At 40.3% G+C, this 20493-nt stretch overlaps 1 protein-coding gene across 1 annotated transcript in view; it reads right to left on the bottom strand.

Annotated features, from left to right (window-relative positions):
* Positions 1-1776: 1776 nt before the first annotated feature.
* Positions 1777-20493, bottom strand: part of cadps2 (Ca++-dependent secretion activator 2) — a 187322-nt gene continuing 168605 nt past the window's right edge. The window contains 8 exon segments of the mRNA XM_042496456.1: positions 1777-1840; positions 2011-2094; positions 3095-3169; positions 6002-6016; positions 10175-10322; positions 10728-10883; positions 16401-16520; positions 18574-18715. Coding sequence (XP_042352390.1) covers positions 1796-1840; positions 2011-2094; positions 3095-3169; positions 6002-6016; positions 10175-10322; positions 10728-10883; positions 16401-16520; positions 18574-18715 — 785 coding nt within the window. The 3' untranslated portion in view covers positions 1777-1795.

The following is a 20493-nucleotide window of genomic DNA, read 5'->3' as shown; positions in this document are numbered from 1 at the left end:
ATGTTTGTATTTCTTCATCTTTGTGACCGAGAGAGACATTGAAACTGTCATAAAAGGTGGTATAGAGTCAATATAATCATCAAAACGCCTCTTTCACGGTCTGTTTCTGCTGAAAACTGAGCGTGGCACGTAGAAAAAAATGTAACTTAGAAGCGCCTGACCAGCGCTGCTCATGCAGGCAGTGTGGCGCTCCAACTTAACACGGGCACCAAAAGGGTTCGGCGACGCCCTGCCTCTGCGTCCAATGTGAATCTAGCGTGACGTGTAAAAATTGGACCTGTTGCCAGGTAACAGTTAAAGTTACAGGGGAAATGAACATTTTTATACATCAGTCAGCTGAGATATGACGAGTTAACTCGACCATATTTAGTCTCGAGTGGCCCTCTAAAACTGGAAAAGTCTTTTCTTTGCATTTTTAAAAAATTAACGTTAACAACAGTTTCTGATGTGTCTTTGTACGTGTGTGTGTGTGTGTGTGTGTGTGTGCAACATGAGCCTCTCGGATCTGATTCACGTTGTCATTAAACTTAAATATTCATGTAATCGTGGCTCATCGAGTTTAATTCATCATTCATCAAAATTAAGATTGACAAGAGTTTTCTCCACATTAATTTTGACGTTGTCAGCAGGATCCCAAATTTAAAGATAAGATAAAAGACGAACACTGGCACTAAATGAGTGTAAATCATGAGGTGCAGACCTGCTAATATCAATGCAGTTTTTTTGGGGGATACATATCTTAAATTTAGCCAAAAGAAGGCGGTGGGAGCTGAGTGTGACATGCCGAGACACCTGTTAATCAAGTCATATTGATTATATTAAAAATGATCAAGCAATCAACAAAATAAATAAATAAAAATAAAAAAGCCACCATCGGAAGATGTACAAATGTCCACAGGGAGCGTCGCTATAATTAAAAAATCAACTCGGTTTTGTCACATTCAATCAGACGCGTAATTTCATTATAGTCGTCAAATCATTTATGTACCCGCTCCGAAAGAGACGGGGAAAATTATTCACTTTCCTGTTTTTATGTCTTAATTTTCCTCCCGAGTGTGTTTGGTGGCGTTTGGATTGAAGCCTGGGAGGTTTTGGAAAAACTGATTTCAAATGTCTTTAATCCCAGGGGCTTTTAAAAACTGCCAGAATTCACATGAAAGAGACGGAAAATGTAAAACTCTGAATCACAGAGGAATTGTTCTTTGTTCACTCCGAGCTGTTAATCACTTTAGAAAACGAAAGGTCATTTTAACTCGCCGAGATCTAATTCTGGAGCTAAAACCGTCTCTCTCTTCACACCTTTAACGCCGCCAAAACGTTAACGCCTCATCACCTCCACACTTTAACTCCCGCGCCCTCCGCGCACGTCGTCGCCTCCTCCTCCTCCCGCTCGCTCGCCGCAGCCTCAGATCTTTGCCACGTCGCCGCCGTTCATTAACCGCTCCACAACCCGAAACGCCGCCGCCCACAAAGCGACACTTCAGTAAAACACATCTCCAAGGACAAGAGTGCAATTAATTAGGCTTGTTGTGTGATCTTTGGCTCTGGAGCTGCAGATGGAATAAAAAAAATAAAAAACTCTTTATCTTGCGCACATGTTTAACACGGTACGATGACAAACTCACAAAAAAACAAAAAACAAAAAAAAAGCACATGACTGAATGCAAAGAGGTGGCCGCTTTGCATTTCCAGGCTGCTTTTATTTTTCCGCCCATCGCTTCAACTGTCTGAATGCGGATGGAAACACAAATATGGAAACCGGCTGTGACGGACAGGGTGAATAATAAAACCAGATCTACGGACTCACAGGGACTTCCACATATTTGGCAGCTGCTTTCACCTTTCAGGCGGAGGGGGAGGAGAAGAAGAAGATGAAGAAGAAGAAGAAGAATGACACTGAAGTTCAGCTGGGAAGATCTGGTTTCCAGCAAATAACAGGCTGCCTCTGTGAGCGGTGAAAGAAACAGCTCGCTGCTCTCTGTTTCCAGGAACAAAAAGAGGGCTACTCACTGTGAAAGAGAGGATTGAAGAGAAGAATGTCCCTTCATCGTATCTGGAGAGCTTGGAGAGGACGCCGTCTAAAACACCGGCAAACTGCACACACAGCAACAGTTTACTGACCTCACTTTTTGCCTTTTTTGGAGTTTTTTTCTTTCTAAACTTTTAAAATCTCTTTTTACTGACATTATTAGTTCAAAATGAGTTTTATTTTATTTAACCAAAAGCATGCTGGTACAGTCAGAATATTCAGCTGGTTTCGAGCATTTTTTAAAATCAGGTTTGGTGCAGCAATTTACATCTTTTAAAAATATATAAATTATATGTTTCTTCAAGGGAATTTTTTTTTTAAAAAAAAGTCAGAAATCCTTCATAGTTACAAGCTACATCAAAAGTATATACAATGTAAAAAAAAACAAAACAATAAAATCGAGAATAAAAAAAGTCTAAGTATTAAATAAAAAGTGAAAAATAATTATAAGAGAATCTTTTATAAAAATCTGAAGAATAAATAATATGTACATTACAAAAAAGAAAAAGAAAAAAAATTAAAAAATAAATTGGAATTAAAAGTGTTTAATCCATCATAATATCTAGCAAGTGTAAAGCTTAAAAAAAAAAAAAAAAAAATTAATCCAAAGAAGGGATGATAATTAATTGATGACTAATTAATCGGCTGCTTAGAATTTAATCAAATATGAAATTTAATTGATTAATTGATGAAGGCTATGAAAAGCTGTCAAAATATGTGCAATATGTTGCTGAGAGCTTTGACTGAGGATAAAACACATTTGTGTTTGTTGGAAATAAACTAAGTTTTTATGTTTTGTTTTTTTTTTAATCACAAATAATTAATTAAGCGACAGATTAATCGATAAAGGAAAGTGCTTACAATTCCCAAAGAGTAAAAAAGAAAATAAATACAAAAAAATCAAAATCTGCAATAGTTACAAAAGCAGTCAAGGTCTGACCACAATAAATAGAAAAAGAAATATTTAAAAAAATGTAAAAGAAAAAATAAAGATAGAAACAATAGAGACATCCTGAGTGTAAACACCAGTGAGAGGACGTGATTGGAGGATGAAAAGATATTTACCTTTGTGACGAGGGAGGAAATCATTTCTTTGAACGCCTCGTCAATCAGAACATCGATTTTGGAGTGGTACTGTTGCTGCGGGGAGGAGGAGGAGGATGAGGAGGAGGAGGAGGACAAGGAGGAGACATGGAAGGAGAAGGGGGGACAAAACGCAATATTTTATTATTTTCAGGAAACTGAGAGGACACAAAGGCTAAAAATGACTCCTCGCCTCCCTGATACAGAACAACAACATTGTCTGTGCTGTAAAAGACAGAAAAGAAAAACCTTCAACACTCGGTATGAACATCAAGTTTTCGCACACACACACACACACACACACACACACACACACACACACACACACAGCGAGCGAGGCGTGAAAAACCTTACCATCCGTGTAACGCCGCTGAGTTAAGCAGCTAATAGGACCATTATGCGGCTGAATGACATTCCCGTCCGCGCTGGAAAAGCGAAGGAATCTGAAGGATACTTTTTGTGCGTCTCCCTACAATTGGAGCAGCCTTGTATTTCTCTAAAGCACCGGTCCAGCTGCGAGGACCAAAGGCTCACACAAGATTCAATTAATCCGCCATTTCATGTCTCGTTTGCCCCCCACACCCCCTCTAAAACATATTCATGGCACCTTTTCCCTTGAAGGAAGGAGAGGAAAAAAAAGGCTGGGGCTGGGCGCTGAATGGCAGCAGCAGCAGGGGAGTTCATCTCTTGGCGACAATGCCCTTTCACTGGCCGTCTAAAGAACACCCAAATTAAAAATTTCAATCAACAAAGCGCACAGATCGCTGACAAATTGTGGGTCCAGGGAGGTCACCGCCGCCAGCCTTAATTTTTTATTTTTTTTCTCCCCCTTTTCTGCAAGTCCGCAAAATGGCAGTTCTCTTTCAACGCGCCGAATCTTTCTGGCAAATCTTGAGAGCTTTTCTTTTTTTTCCTTAAATCTCTCTTCTTACCTCAATTAACATTTCTGCTTCTTTATTTCTACAAAGGCCGCCGTAGAAAAAAAAAAAAGAAAGAAAACAGCAGAGGGAGTAGGTGAAATTGTTTGGTCTTTGCTATGTGCAGGTGAAAAGAACAATTATAGCTTTTTTAATAAAACATTTATTCGGCTGTTGAGCTGCAGCCAATCGCCGCCACTTCAGCTCCGTGAGATGAACCGAGTCACATTTTCAACACGCCGACCCCCCCCCCTCCCCTCCCCCACGTTATTTAAATGAGTGATTAGCATGTTCGCTGATTTCCTGATGATCAGTTTATCTATAAAAACTAAACTCATTAATGCAGCGGAGGAGTTTATCGTCTGCAGATTCCTCTCAGGCTTCTGCTCGCCGCCCAGCTGAACTCGTCATGTCTGCAGGCGATAAAAAACGTGCACTTTTTCCTAAAAAATGAGATAAATCTAAATTTTTCAGAGATTTACCATAAGACTCATATCATCTCTCCCTCTACACATTCAAACTCATCCTCAAAGACGCAAACCTCACGATGCTTCACAAACTGGTGACATGAACGTGGAGAAGCTGCGATTCAGTGATTAAAAATGTGAAGATAAATGTCAAAAAATCCCTTCTTACAAAACTTGGACTCAATCTGATCCCACTTTTATGGATATGTGTTCCCTCTTTTCTACATTCGGATCTTAGATTTCGGTTTTTATTCTTTAAACACCAACCCCGGGTGTGTGTTTGGGTCTGTGTGTGTGTGTGTGTTTTTTGTCATCACAACTTGTCAATATAAAAAAAATGAAAATAAAATAAAAAAAACGAGAGGGAAAATCAAAGAGGGGCAGCAGAATCTGTCGCTACGGCGTCAGAAAAGGCTTTTCTGCACGCGGACGCGCTGAAACATTCACGGCATAAAACCGACCACGTTTAAAGTTCAAGTTCAAAGTGACGACCTCAAGACCCTTCAGACTGCTGGTGAGGGGTCAAAGGTCAGCGGGCCGCGTTCTCAGCACCCTCATGTGAAGCACATTCAGGGAAAATCTGGAGTGTCTGCTGATTTTTAAAGGCCACAGAAAGAAATCTGCTGAATTCAAACAGCCCGGCGAGGGCGAACCTCGCATATTTTAAAATCCGGGCTGATTTTTTATTTTCCGAAATTATAATGTCATTTTGCGTCAGCATGTTTTTATCATGTGAACTTTGGCTCATTCTTTGAGCAACATTTGTACACATTCCTGCACAAGCCCTTCATTTTAAAACATGCATGTTTTTCTTTTACAGAAATATCTCCAATGATCTTTTTTTTTTTAGAATTTAAAGTTTTTTGATTGTTTGCTTTTATGTTTTTTGTTCTTATTATTATGCACCAAATACCGAGGTGAATTTACTGGGTGTAAAAAACCTACTTGGCAATAAACCGGACTCCTATTCTGTCGCAATGTCGCCCAAAAAAGAGTCTCCACAGTGTTCCCACGAATATTTAACTGAATTAGCACTGAGGTGAAGATTTGAGCTGAAACTAACAAAGAAGAAAGAAAAATTAAAAAAAAAAAAAAAGAGTGACATTGTCATGAATCATATGGAAAAAAAAAAAAGCTGGATGGCAGCTAATTTTTTTACTTTAGCCGTTACTTGAAATTCAATATGCAGATTATATCCACAATTTTACTCATTAACTTCCACGACTTTTAGATTAATTTTGGGCAATTTTTTGCAACTCCAGCTTAAAAAAAAATCAGCGTATTTATACGTATGTATATGTAAGTGTATATACTGACATTCACTGGATTTTATTTCTAGGATTTCAGGATGTTTCTAACATTTTAGGATATTTGTAGGATTTCAGGACATAGCTAGGAATTTTGGGACGTTTCCAGGATTTGAGGACATTTTAGGACGTTTTTTCGATGAGTTGGTGGAGTGGAGTTTCAAAACAAACAGTCTGAGAAGGGATGGAGGGACTTACCCATTGTTTGTCAAACTGGGATTCAAACAATGACGTGCAGGACACATGGACATGAGGGACGGGGCGGATATGAGACAGAGAAAGAGGGCAAACATCGTCAGTTTGAAACACACATAAAAAACTTTTTTAAATGACAATATTAAAGAAAAACTTGCACAAGAGTTAAAGGAACACAAGTCAAGATTAATGGTCCACAGAAGTATTCATGAAAGATCGTCAATAGTCTTTTTCAATAAAGGTTTTCTGTGTTTTTTTTAAACTTTCTTCTTTCCTCCCCATCATAGTTCTGACCTTGAATCAAACATCTTTTGTGACACCCGACAACAAAGCCTAATTGTCAGAGTTTGCAACACTTCTCGGAGCTATAAATTCAAACATCATCATGATATTCAGTCTCCGTGGTCCCTAATGTATCTGCTATTGTCGGCTTCAGAAATTTAACATGTAGAAATGAGCAGAATGCAGAGACGTGAAAGCTGTTTCTCCCTTTGAAAACTCATTTGGACAAAACCACATCTTCCATCAAAGACTCGCTGAACATTTAATCATCAAGGCTATTCATACAGTGTTTTTGGGGACTGAGTGAAGTTCATTCTGACAAGAATCAAACATTCAGTGCAGCAAAGTTCAGCGGAGGTTTGTTGTGTTTGGAAACGCAGAAGAACTTCTTCAAGTTAGTTTCTTTCGCTCAAGTGGACGGACACAAAACGACTCTATTGTCGATGTCTCAGTTCAAGAAGTTAAAAGTTTGCTTCTGTTCAGTTTTTATCTCTGTTGGCTCCTGGAATTATTCGCTAACCTTTGACCCCTGACCTGCTGTGGCCTCCTCGTGATGCCAAAGCACCTAAATTATACAAAAGTACCGAGGCGTGATGGACAAAAAAACAAAAACCAAGACCTGAGAGGAGATATTAAAACAATTTTACAACAATACTAAAACAATATTAAAACAATGCTCAACGTTCTTTGACTGGGGGCCACTTTTGTGATATGACAGGGGACCAGGGGCCAGTCACAGCAGCCCCACATGTCTCTAGGATTTTAGGACATTACTGTGATTCTTGGACGTTTCTCGGATTTTACGAATTTTCTCATTTTTGCAAACTTTTTTTTTTTGATTTGTGGATGTTTCAATGATTTAAAGAAGCTTCTAGGATTTTAGGATATGTCCAAGATTTTAGGACGTTTCAAGGATTTTAGGACGTTTCTGGGATTTAGATTTTAGGAATTTTCTCAGATTTCAGAACATTTCTTTTTCAGATTTTTGGATGTTTTAATGATTTGAAGAAGCTCCTAGGATTTTCGGACATTTCAAGGATTTTAGGACAAAAAATTGACAAAAAAAACTTTTTTTTAAAGTTCTGATGCTTATGCACTCTGGCACCTTATGTATACTTAAAGTACAAAAAACATTCCCAGAGTGAATCTCTTAATTTTTTATTGTGAATTAGAAAATGGTTTTGGGGGCCACCTGGCACTCTTTTTGGGGTCAGATTTAGCCCACGGACGTTGAGTTGAGGATCACTTTTTACAGAGCAGTTGATTGGGACTGTATCATGAAGGAGCACAAGAAGCCCTAAAACAACCGCTAAACCCCTCCCCCTAAAGAGCGCCTATCCAATCGTGGCTTAGCAACCGTAGTGACGCATTCGAGCAAACGAGTAAGTGATAACGTCGCCTATATGAGCACATCTGTCCTTTTTTTCTTTTTAAGATTATGACCTGTTGATTAATGGTGAATGCAGAGTCAGACACTGAAATGTAATGCTTTTTAAGACCCTTTCAAGATCATTTTTAAACAATTTAATGCTAATTTTTGGACAAATTATCTTTATTTCTGATCTGATTATTGCATATGAGCATGAAGGTAAGCAGTGTCAGTATGGTCCGAAGCAAAGGTGAGTTTTGGGAGGGAATATGGTTATTAGTTGAGTTGGCTTAATCCACATTTGGCCAGCAGGTGCGTGCAAAAACTAGCGGAAAATGTCCTGAAAAGTATATTTAAAAATGCAAGACTTTTGTATAATTAAAATTGTTTTTTTAAAACAACAAAAAAACAGCAATCTTGATCTCATCAGAGGACCATAATTGATTCCTTTTGGAGCGGAGTGACTCGTTGTTGGCATGCGGCCCCTGAGGTTCAGTGTTGGTATTTAAAAATAGCAGAAAATTAAGCTCTCCAGCACAGTATAATTGTGTATTATTATTGTACTCTATTTTTCATATATTTTTTCTTTGTTTTTGTTACTTTATGCAGTCTGTTGATTATTGTTTGTTTTGCTCCTTTTTGGTTTTGTTTTACTGTCGATTAATATATTTTCTATGTTTTTTTAATCATTTAGTAATTGATTTCACCTTTTATATCTTATCTTTTACTGTAAATCTGTATCTTTTATAATGTATTTATGTTTCATTGCAGTGTAAAGCTCTTTGAATTTTATGAAATGTGCTACATAAATAAAGCTGCCTTGCATATTTTCTGCCAGTTACTTTGATCTGATTTTCTTTATTTGTAATTTGTTTTTGTTGAACTATTTATGGTAATTTTATCGACTTTTTTTTTTAATGTCTTGCTTTTTTTGTCTTGATAAGTTGCTCATTGCATTCTCCTTGTGTTTTCGAGGGAAATAAAACCAAAATGCTCTGGTTTCAAATGATTAATACTTATAAATTTAAATTTAAGATATTTTAAGACAATGCCTGCTGACAGGTCCTGATAAAGGTTTTTCCTCAGGTTTTTCCTCTTTTCCTTTTCTCTTCTTGCTTTTCTGTCTGAAATTGTCTTTGTGTTACATGCTGAAAATGTCAAAATGCAAAGAAAACGGCGGCATCAGTCTAACCGTGGACGCTGTTTGTGAGCGTGTCCTTCTGCAGCAGATATGCAGTGTGTGTCGGCAGGAATAAATGGACAGATGGTGTTTTTGAGCGGCGCGTTGGAAGCTGGAGAATAGAGGAAGCTGAAGGTCAAGAGAGCAGCGAGCTTAGCTCTCTGTCAAGACTGTCTGTGGCCAAAGGGTTTCGCTCTCAGCAACGTCAAGGCCGCCGCCTCACACAGTCTTCACGGTCATCCATTTAACAGCTCATGTCGAGCGTTTGGCCGTTTCAAGTGAACACAAACACACCTGAGCTGCCCGTCTGCTGGATGTTTGAAGGGAAACAGTCACGTTTTAGTGGCTGATCTGACAGTTTGACTCGACCCGCTCAGTGTGAGGCTGGATATAAAAGACCACTGAGGGTTTTCACAAGCCGACACACTTTCACTCCGCCAGGAACGAGGCTCTGAGATGCAAACTACAAAATACAAACCATCTTTCCCTCCTGAGTGATTCAGTCTGATATCCAGCCAAGAAAAATATTCGGCCAACATGGAAATCATTTGTGTTGTTCCGGTTGCTCCTCTTGTTTCGGTTTATTTCTAAAAAAAAGTTCCAGTGTTTTTAACTTAGAGGATAATGCAGATCAGCGCCCGGTCACAGCAGCACTTAAAATTTCTGACCTAAACTGCTTCAATTAAAGGAATCCACTCACAAAGGTACGGTAGATGCACGAGGAGCTTTTTTTAAAAACTCTAAATAAACTGGTTTGATTTCTATAAAAAAAACATGAGGCAAATGCAATGAGAAACTTAACAAGACATGGCTTAAAAATTGTTAAGAAATTGGTAAAAACAAACAAAAAAACCCCAGGAAAATTACCTAAAAATAAGCAAAAACAAACAAAAAAAAAAAATATTGACCCTAACACAGGAGGGATAGTTGTAACATATTGAGTAACATTTATTTTATACCATATTTTAAACATATAATTTCAATAATTCTAAATCTAGTTTTCTGGACATTTTTCCATCTTTTGGGATAATTTTCCAATTCCTCTGGAATTTAGGATAGTGAAAGTACACAGTTAAAACACTGATGTAGTCGTTGGTACATTTGAATGTGTTGAAGCTGCATTTATAATCTTTAAGGAAAGATTTAAAGGTTTAATAAAAGTTTAAATTAACAGTTTGGAAAGAGATTTTCCTTTTTTCAGATCTGATTTTGAAATATCCGGCTGGAGATGTTTGTGTGAGACTTCGGACAGCAGCAGTCATTATTTTTATTTCTGGGTTAAAACCATCAGATAAAGCCATATCCCCCAAAATCAGTGTGATCAGTCATGTGACCGCCGGCTCACCTCCTGACCGGTGTCCAGCACGCAGAGTTTGGAGCACTGCTTCTTGGCGTCCATCAGCACGTTGAACATGGTGCAGACCGACAGCGGCACTCGGAAATCTGTCGTCTTATTCGCTTTCTGCATTTTGAAGTCAAATGCGTATTTTGTTCTGTGGAGCAAAAACACAAAAATGACTTTCATGATCATCGTGGCTGGAAAATGGTTGAAATTCAATGTTGTTTCTGTTAAAACTGTGAGAAAGTTTTATCATTTAGTTACATCACAAAATTGCAAATTAGGAATATTTCAGGATTAAGAATAAAGACCATCAAGCGACAAGCGTCAAACACGTTTTTTAGGTTAGAAATCCGATTTGATCTTTAGCTTAGAAGATTTAGGAGATAATTACTGCAGGTACCGTTGTGTGTGTTTACTGAAATGTTCAATGAAATTTGAGAAAACTGATTCACATTAGTAGATGTGTGGTTAAAAAAAACAGAAAGAGACAGAGAAAGAAGGATCCAGATGTGAACTCAGAGGCTCTGATCCAGCTGTGGCGACCCCTCAGTCTGACCTCTTCACGCACGCCTCCATCATGTCGCTGGCCATCAGTTTGAGCCTCTGCTCCAGATGTTTGGCGAACTCGGGCTCCGGCCAATGGAGGTCCAGCACGAACATCTGCAGAGCGTCCAGCTTCCAGAACAAATCCTCCGAGCTGGCCGAGCCATTACTGCGGGGAGGACAGAGAGTTACGAACGGAAAATCACAAAAATACCATACGGAGCTGCTGTGTTTCCCTACAAGGCTGAGAGGATCTGCTGCTCTTTTACTAAACCAAACTTATTTTGGGTAACCTTGTGGAGTGTAAATATAAAATATTACCTCATAGAAACATGTCAGTTTTGAAAAAAAAAAAAAAATCCTCCCATTTATCACAAAAAAGTTTTTACGCTCCCCTGAGGTCGTATTTCAGGTGATTCAAAAAAGACAAATTTCACAAAACTGCAGTGGAAACACTTTTTAGTCTTTTCTAGGTCACATGATGCTGTGTCTATGTGCTTGTCAGTAGGAACTGGCTCCCATGATGCAGCAGGAGCTACAAGAGCTGTTATTGCATCACATAACTCTGAGAAAGTTGAGCGGATCATTATGAAGTTTTGAATCCACAGTTCCTCTGTGAAATCGTGGACTACATCTCCCAGAAATCCCTCCTACGTGGTCGCTCTAACGTATAAGGGGCTCGCCTTTCCATCACGGCTCCGTAACACGCCTACGTGGCTTTGGATTGAAAATAATGACGGCTAGTGCGGTGGCTGCAATAGAAATAAACCTGCTGATGTTTTGAACATACATCGCCGTGGTTACTGGGAAGTTAGCGCCAGAGGAGAAGTCGCAGAACATCACTCAGTGGAAACACATATCTCTCGTAAAAGTGTTTATCGACACAGCCACAGCATCATGTGTCCTATAAAAGCCAAAAAAAAGTGTTTCCATTGCAGTTTTGCAAAATATGGCTTTTCCAAATCGCCTGAAACATCACCTCACGTGAGCGAAAAAACTTTTTTGCAAAAAATGGTAATTGTCAAAACAGACGTGTTTCCATTTGACGTATTTTATATTTGAGCAATTTAAGGGTTGTGAGACAGTTGTGAGGTCATGGTGACCTTGACCTTTGACCACAAAAATGAAATAAGTCCATCCTTGATGCCAAGCGGGTGTATGAGCCAAATTGAAAGAAATTTCCACAAGATATGGTGTTCATGAGAATCAGACAGACAGAAAAGATGTAGCCTTGGCCTTCAGCACACGTGACTGTTCCCAAGGGACGCCACCTGTACCCTTTACATGTGGACGCGCACGGTTCTGTCCGACCGTCCCCAAGCGTATAATATAATGCTACCCGTTCTGTGTAAGCACGTTCTCATCTGGCGCCATCCAGCTGCGTTCTGTTCAGACATGAAGGTGTCTTTTGGCGTCACAGTCGAACGCTGAGACGAGTTTAGAGTGAGAGCGGGCTGCAGCGAGGCATAAATATTACAGGGAGAATATTTGTATTATTTTTGTACAAACATGTAGATTCACTGGTCTTTTGAAGAGCCGGCGGCGGCCAGAAAACATCCCGATTGCTCGCTATCCCGAGACACATAAAGACTCGTGGAAGACGAGTGCGTTCAGGTTTGCAGCGTGATTCTTCAACAGGTTTTGTTGCAGAGCTGTGCTTTCAGTCAGTAAACACGGCACCAGGCGGAGACGGAGACAGATGGACGTCTCCCCGCCTTCTCCCCTGCGCACAGGTTACACAGCAACACATGGCAACGCTCGCCGCCACCGACATCCAAGTGTACAGCGCCCGACTAGAATGACAACCAGGGGAGGATGGAGGGAGGGGGGTGGGGGGGTTAAAACAAGCGCCACTCACTCCCTCACTTTTCTCACTTCGCCTTTAAAAGACTGTTACCTTAACAAGTGGCGCACAGGAATAAACGCTTTGGGCTGAGTCCGCGGTGCAATTAAACGCTCGGCGGCTATCCCCCTCATGTCTAATTAGTGGTGCTCTTCTCAGAGCGCGCTCCGCCCCGCTCCCCGGGGAACGGGACGATCCCACTCGCCCGTCTGTGCTCGCTAATGAAGTGCCAGCTTTTTTTTCTTTCTGTCTTCCCTCTTTTTTTTATTGGATCGAGGAGGGCCGAGTGAAGTGAGGTAGAGGAACAGTGTGGTCTGTGTTGTGGGAAAGGCTGGGGGAGTCGGAGTGAGGAGCCTTTTTAAGAAACGCCACCAGGCTCCTGGTCGAGCGTCGGTGGCCCCCAACATGGCACACATAAAAACGTTTCTACAACCGAAGCCGAGCAGGTGAATTCAGACCAAACGTCTGATCTCTTACTGATGCAACAGCTGAATCCACACCACAACTTAACCCTTAAAATCTAAGAAAATTGGTTTGATTTATGTCAAAAACGTGGGGAAAAAAAGGCAATGACCAACTTGGCAAAAAATGTCCCACAGTTTGCTAAAAATTAGTAAAAGGCGCTGAAAAAATAACCTGAAAAGGAATAATTATTGGAAAATTATCAAAAAAGAAAAAAAGGAAAAATATATAAAGATTGTTTTACAAAAAAACCCCAAAAGATATATATATATTTTTTTTCTTAGTCATTTTAACTTTCTTTTTCTTTCCTTTTCTTATTTTATGGTAATGTTCCTGTAACCTTTTACTCAGTTCTTGCTTTTTATGGGCCATGTGTGGTTAAGTTGCTCACTGACTTCTTCTCCCCGTGTGTTTGTGAAAGATATCAAACACATTTGCATGAGTGTCAAAGGGTTAACGCGTCTTTCTTATATTGACTTGTCGCTCAATCATCATTTGGTCTGTAAAATGATTAAACAAGAAAAGACAGTCGTTGCTGTTTTAACCCTTTGAAATCTGGAGCAACATCAGTTTTCTTGTGCTGCTTTCAGATGCCCTTCATTAGTATTTAAACTTTTAAATCCTGTGCAAATATAGAGCCCTTTATTTCAAAAACACGGGGAAAACTGCACAAACTGCAAGAAATTAGTAGATCTTGAAAAAGTCCAGCGAAAAAAGCTAGGGATACGCTACATTTTTTTCATTTCTTCTTTTTTTCTCATTGCCCTCTTCACATGTTTTTGAAGAAATCAAGCCAGTGTGCTCAGGTGTCAAAGGGTTAATGTAGCTGTTCATGTGTCTTTATTGATCTATGGATCTGTTTTGTGACTTTGTGTGACTTTATGTGAGTCTCATGGGTGTGAATGCTTTTTCGTGTTGTTGGAGCCCACTACCGAAGGCCTTTTTCTTTCACTATGTGATAGACAATAAAGTTTTTTGAATTTTGAATCCTAACAACAACGATCAAAGAAGTTTGGATTACAGCACACACAGAAGGAGGATGACTTCTGCTCATATCTTTACATAGATGTTTGCTGCTAAAGTTGCTATTTTAATGCTCTGAATGTCGTATACAGAACCTTTAACTTCCTTTTCTTGCTGAGGAGCACCGGCAACCTCACAATCGATACAGCCTTATAACGTGGAGGGTCAGGGGGTTCAAAACGTTGTAAACCAGCGAAAACTGAAGGACAGTCATGATGATTTTCTGTGTTTGTTTTTGGTGTTTTGATACACGCTGGAGGAGAAAAGGAGCAGATGGGTTTTTATTGACATGTGAAAGTAGAACGTCTTTCAACTTACAAGATGTCAGGTAGATTTATCCCTTGCAGGCTGCAACAGAGAGTTGAGTTGCTGTTATTATTATTATTATTATTATCACACTGATTTTTTTCACATTGTGACATGCACACTGCACAGCACGAGGACTCGTGACACACGGCTCGCCACATAATCTTCACCAACGAGTCCCTGAGGAACAATCGCATGCAGGCGGCGTCCCGCTGACAAAAGAGCCACAGTGTCACAGAAATAATTTGGAACCACAAAGCTGCGCTCTGATGCCGAGCCCGGCTCACGCAGACCCGAACAACGCTGCGAGCTATTGGGCTCCCTCTCAGAGACCAGGGCTGAATGACATCACAAAGTTTTGGAAGATTTTAATAAAGTTAAATGTTAAAACTTGAGCATCTTCATGCTGGGGAGCAACAAAGTTTCTTGATAAAATAATAATTTATTTTAGTGACGTGACTCTTTGACAAACATGCAGACGGAAGAATAGAAACAGAGCTGAACACTGAACGTCCAGGACAGACAGAGGACAGAGGACAGAGGACAGAGGACAGGCCTGGCTAAAGGTCTTCACCCAACACTGAGCCCCGAAAACCCAAAGACCAGATCTGAGTTGATCCACTCTTTTTTGTCCACTTTGATTCTGATTCATGTCTGACTGCAGAGCTGACCGCAAGACTTCAACAAAGAGTTAAAATATAATATAAAAGAGTTAATATAAAAAAAGAGACTTCAACATTTACAACAGAAGCTGCATGTTTACTCAGATAATACAACTGCAGCAACATTCCTGACCTCAGTGTGTCTTTATCATGTGTATCGTGGTAAAAACCATCAATGCTGAGAGAATTCTAACTGGGAGACGATTCAGCTGGTTGAAATCTGCAACCCTCAAAGCAAAATGCCATTAAATCCTCCTTAAAACAGACATTCCTCATTCCTCCTGTTTGCAGAAGACTCTTTAACAGAACTCTGCATCTGCACTGGACTCACTTGCACATCCATCTTCACTTTTGCACACTTATTTGCACATTTTTTCTTTTTTATTGCTCTTTTTAATCTTTGAGGCACTTTGTTTATTTGTTCTCTGTACATGCTGTACATATCTTACTATTATTATTGTTATTTTAGTTTATTCTATTCTATGTTAAGTGCCTTGCTTTGTGTATATATATATATATATATATATATGTATATATTATTTTGCCCTTTTTAATCAATATTTCATTCAGTCGCTGCTGTCTTCTTTGCTGCTGCAACAAAACAATTTCCCTCACGGGATTAATAAAGTATTTCTATTCTATTAAAGTTTTCTCAGCTGGTTTTAAGCTGCAGACGCTGACGGACGAGGAGCTCTACAGAAGCTGGGTTCCCATTACAGATTTGTGCAAAACTTTTCTCTGATGTTGCGCAACTTTCATCTGAGGATAACAGTAACCATGGCGATGGATGTTTAAAACACTGGCAGGTTTATTGCTCTTGCAGCCACTCAGTCAAGTTAAAATGAAATATCGCTGTAATTTCTTTCTCTCGTATAAGAGTTAATAAGATCTCCGTCTCTTCCTGCGTCCACACATAACATGTCATGTTTTGTAGGATGTCATGTGACTCTGTTGTACTTTTTCTTCTTCTTTGGGTTTAATGGCGGTTGGCATCCATAAAGTCGCAATAGCGCCACCTGGTGTTACGCATCATCTGAGCTAAAAAAGCTTGAAAAAGGTCTGTCCATCACAGTTTGCCAAATATGGCTTTTTCGAAACGTCTGAAATACCGCCTCATGTGAGCGTAAAACATTTTTTGCTATATAGTTTTTTTTTCTCGAAATTGACGTGTTTCCATTAGGCATATTTTGTATTTTAATTTGTGCAGTTGATGGAAACCCGTCTACAGGCTTCAAACTACGAGGAGGCAGAACATCAGCAGATACCAGTCTCTGTCTTTGGGTTCAGGTTTGGATATTTTTAATTGATCCTGAATAAGAGTGAGATGGTAACTAATTCTCAGACCGTGTGAAGACCTCTAGTCCCCCCCCCCCCCCCCCCTCATACATACGTGTTGTCACACAGCGGTCCCATCCAGGCGGGTGCTGAGAAGCTGGGCATCTGTGGCAGCGTGAGAGGGAGGCTGGGGACTTTAGGAAGAGGAACGCTCGCTAGATTGTTAGTTAACGACCTGCCGGGTGGGAGCGGCGAGGACGATGGATGGCGGAAAAGGAAAACGTTAAAAGAAAGAAAGAGAAGAAATAGAAACTGGCGTTTAGCAGCACACACACACACACACACACACACACACACACACACACACACACAGAAGAAAAGTGACATATAATAGCAGCCATTTGTTGTGCCTGCAGTAATTGATCAATAGCAAACACCATTAAAAGACAGAAGTCACTGCTCACTTCTATTCATCCTGTTTTCTTTCAGCTGAGGTGTTTTTTGTTTAAGAGCGAAGCTCTCAGTGCATTGTTGCCGACTGCGGCGTGTCCTTGCCGTCTCAGGTTTTTGTACATTCAGCTCTGCCTCCTTTTGTTCCCGCGCTGTCCTGTGCAGCATTTGGTGCGTTCAGTCTTTTTTATTCTTTCGGTTACATTCACACGGCAGCCAGTATCACACTTCAACAAATCAACACTGCTGAGAGTAAACAGAAGGTGCGAGTGACAATGAGAGAAACTGACCGAGATCACGGCGAGGGCGAGGAGAGAATTCTCAAGAGATAAAGACGATCTCAGAAATCCGAGGCAGAAAAAACACCTCTTTGTACACGAGGATAGCTATCAGCAGAAGCCATTTACCACTTCAACAAAAAGATCAAATCTCAGCACATTCTCAGGATTCCTTTTGTTAATTGTTTTATGATGATGGATTATTTTCATTCTCCTTATAAGTCTATTTTCCTCTCATTTGTATCCTCTATGTCATTTTACTCGTTTTAAATTTGCAGCACTTTGCATCACCTTGTTGTTAAAAGCTGCCATAAATGTGCCTTAGACGGTGTGAGGAAACTGGACATCCATGTTTTTTTTTAGTAAGATAGTTAAATTGGCAAACGGAGTCGACACTTAAACCATAAGTTGCAGAGAACCTTAAAGGGGAAATACAAACCAGCAGTACGACGTCTGAATGTGTGACACGTCCATTTAAACGCTCAACACGGCTGACGGGTGTCACCCCAAACAGTCACCGTACGAACTGTGCAAACATTAGCTGCTGCTGGTTCACATATATAACCTCTATAAACAGACTCTTCATGTGAAAGCAGAATCTGTAGGTGACGGGACAAAACTTTGGTATCTAATGTGTTCTGGTGTCTTTTTGTAGTTTGAGTATAAATAATAGATCGGAGCAGTCCATGTGCAGAGGTGGAACGTAAAATGCAATCTCGTGACCAGGCTCGTGACCTGAGCGGTAGAGAACAACACAAAGCATTGTTGGACTTGAGGATACAGGTAGCTTCTGTAGACCGACATCACGTGTGTCTCGGCTCTAATGTTGCACTCGAACACACCGGATATGTAAGTTGTGCACCTGCGTGAAGGGAAATACCCCTTAAAAAAACAGCAGGCAGTTTCAAGGGGTATTTTGTATGCAGGACACTCCTCAGCGACAACGGCCAAACTTTTACCGCCAGCCGACCATCAGTTTGGTGTGTCAGGGCTCTCACATTCATGACTTAGAGTCTAAAAGTCTTGGAAACAGTGCAGATATCTGCAAGCTGATTTTTAACAGAATTCATCTGGAGCAACAACACTGCTTCTAAAATTCACTCTTACGATAAGAGAAAAAAACCAACTTTTTTTTTTGGAAAAAAACAAACAAATTCAGTTATTTCAGGCCACAACAATCCAGGGGTTAATGAGCAATTGTTGGTTGCTGATGGCAAAAGTTACAAAGCCAACTCTTGATTTGGATCGAGCTTTGTCCGATTATATTTGCATTCATTTTCAGCACAGTGACTGTCATTTTTTAGCCTTCTTTTGGATGCATACTGCTAACCGTCTGGCACCTTTTTAAAGTCCCAAAAACCTTAAAAACCTTTTAATCTGGATTATTCAGTAAAAAATCAGTGCTGAGTGGAAAGACAAATTATTGGACTTCACATAAATATTTGGTTGAATCTGGATGCATCTGTAAAAATTGGTGAATGCTAAAAGTGTGCTGCAGCGCACAGGAAGTCTAAAGCTCATCACTAATGGCGGTGGGGGAACAGGTGGGCGGACTCTTACTTGACGGACTGCCAGGTCTCCTGCTCGAAGCCGCGGTGGATGGACTGGGCGATGGACGACTCCATCAAGTCGATGTAGCGCACCACCAGGGGGACGAACAGGTCCTGCAGGTGTTTGTGGAATGTCCCATTGCACAGGTGAGCTGCGGGGGGCGGGGCCAAACGGAGACCAAAGACATGAGCACATGTAAAACCTTTCAGAGCAATTCAATGAAAAATTAACAGTTTTTATTGGGCGATGGATGACTCCATCAACATATATCTATACTATATCTATCTATCTATCTATCTATCTATCTATCTGTATCTGTCTATCTATCTATCTATCTATCTGTATCTGTCAATCTATCTATCTATACTGTATATACACACATACACGCGCACACACACACACACACACACACACACACACACACACACACGCACACACACACACAGACACATATATAAATGCCAATGTGTTTTCGCCAACCCTCTGAAGAAGCTAATAAAATTCACATTAACTGCACATTGTTATTACTGCTGATATATGTGAATTGGACTGTTTTTACAGTGAGGTTCATTTGCATGGAAAGGGGCCAATTTGGGGTCAAATGTCTGCATATTACCTCATTTAAATACATGCAAATAGCACAGGGGCGCTGAGAAAATATTTGCTTTGCAGTATAATTAGGGGCGCATTTCATTCTTTGCAGAGGCTTACCCGTTTTTTTTTTTTTTGTGCATCCTTTTGTGAATTCACCCCTGAAAGTCCCAAGCAAACCTGAACATTACAAGCTGTGCAAAGGTAAAAAAAAAAATCAACAAAATGTGCTTCCAGGCTTTAATATGACTGCACAGGTGTTCATGATATTGTTTGCACCCCCAGCACCTCCTCGTGGGTTTGAGAAAGACAGTGAAACAGACAGATAAATCTCGAGAGGCGCTAACGGTCCACAGCGAGGAGAGACAAAGACAGAGAGTGTTGGGTGAGAAGCGAGCAGGCTGGTCTCTCAGGACTTCATTAGTTTTAATTCCTCTCGCTCTGCTCCGTCATGATTAACACTAGCCTTTTTGCCCTCCGGAGAGTAAAAAACCAGCCTCCCTCGCAACCGCTCGCCTTCGCATGCTGACAATCAAGTGAGCATTTAAATAATCTACAGAACGACTGAGAGATAATACACTTGTCGAAGAAAATCCTCAAAGAGTCGACGAGATGTATCGAGTCACCTGAGATCAGCCGAGCGGCCGAGGTTTTGTTGATTTTTTTCCGAGTGGTTTAGATATTTAAAAAAATGCTTTGAACAATACAAAAAGTCAAGGATTGTTCATATTTCATCACTGTTACATTCAGAGAAGGTAACTAATAAATAAACGTCATCATCCTCCAAACCTTTTTTTTTACTCTCGTCACCCGAATATCTCAGCGGAATTGAACTCAAACAAATCTCTTTCTTCTCACTTTAGACGTAATTATGAAAGACCTCATTTGGGCAAACCGTGATTTTCGCCTGTTCTGTGTTTCAGCTCTGCCTGTTGCCTCATTACGCTCCAATTTAAGTTGACTAATGTTGTGACACTTGGAATAATTACGGCATTAACAGAGGATGGTAATTAGAAGAAATATAAAAGATATGAGCCACAAAAAAAGAGATTTGTGGGTTCTTCACATAATGAAACGCTGCGTTTTTTTGTTCCCAACAGTGCCCTTGGGCTGTCTGTCTATCTGCCTGCCTGTCTGTTACTGTATTCGAGGTACTTTGGCATCAGCCATGTTAAATAACGCCTCACATCTCGCCAAATCTCTGCTGGCTCCGAGACAAAGCCTTGGAGCCGATGGAGGGCTTGGATGAAGGAAACAATGAGACGATTTTTCTCTCCGGCAGTCAAATGAAATCTGAACAGTGAGACGTCGTTTATGAGGGAAGGAAACGCTGCAAAA

Source organism: Plectropomus leopardus, chromosome 11, assembly GCF_008729295.1.
Source record: "Plectropomus leopardus isolate mb chromosome 11, YSFRI_Pleo_2.0, whole genome shotgun sequence".
Classification (NCBI taxonomy): Eukaryota; Metazoa; Chordata; class Actinopteri; order Perciformes; family Serranidae; genus Plectropomus; species Plectropomus leopardus.
This window is presented reverse-complemented; position numbering and strand designations above follow the sequence as displayed.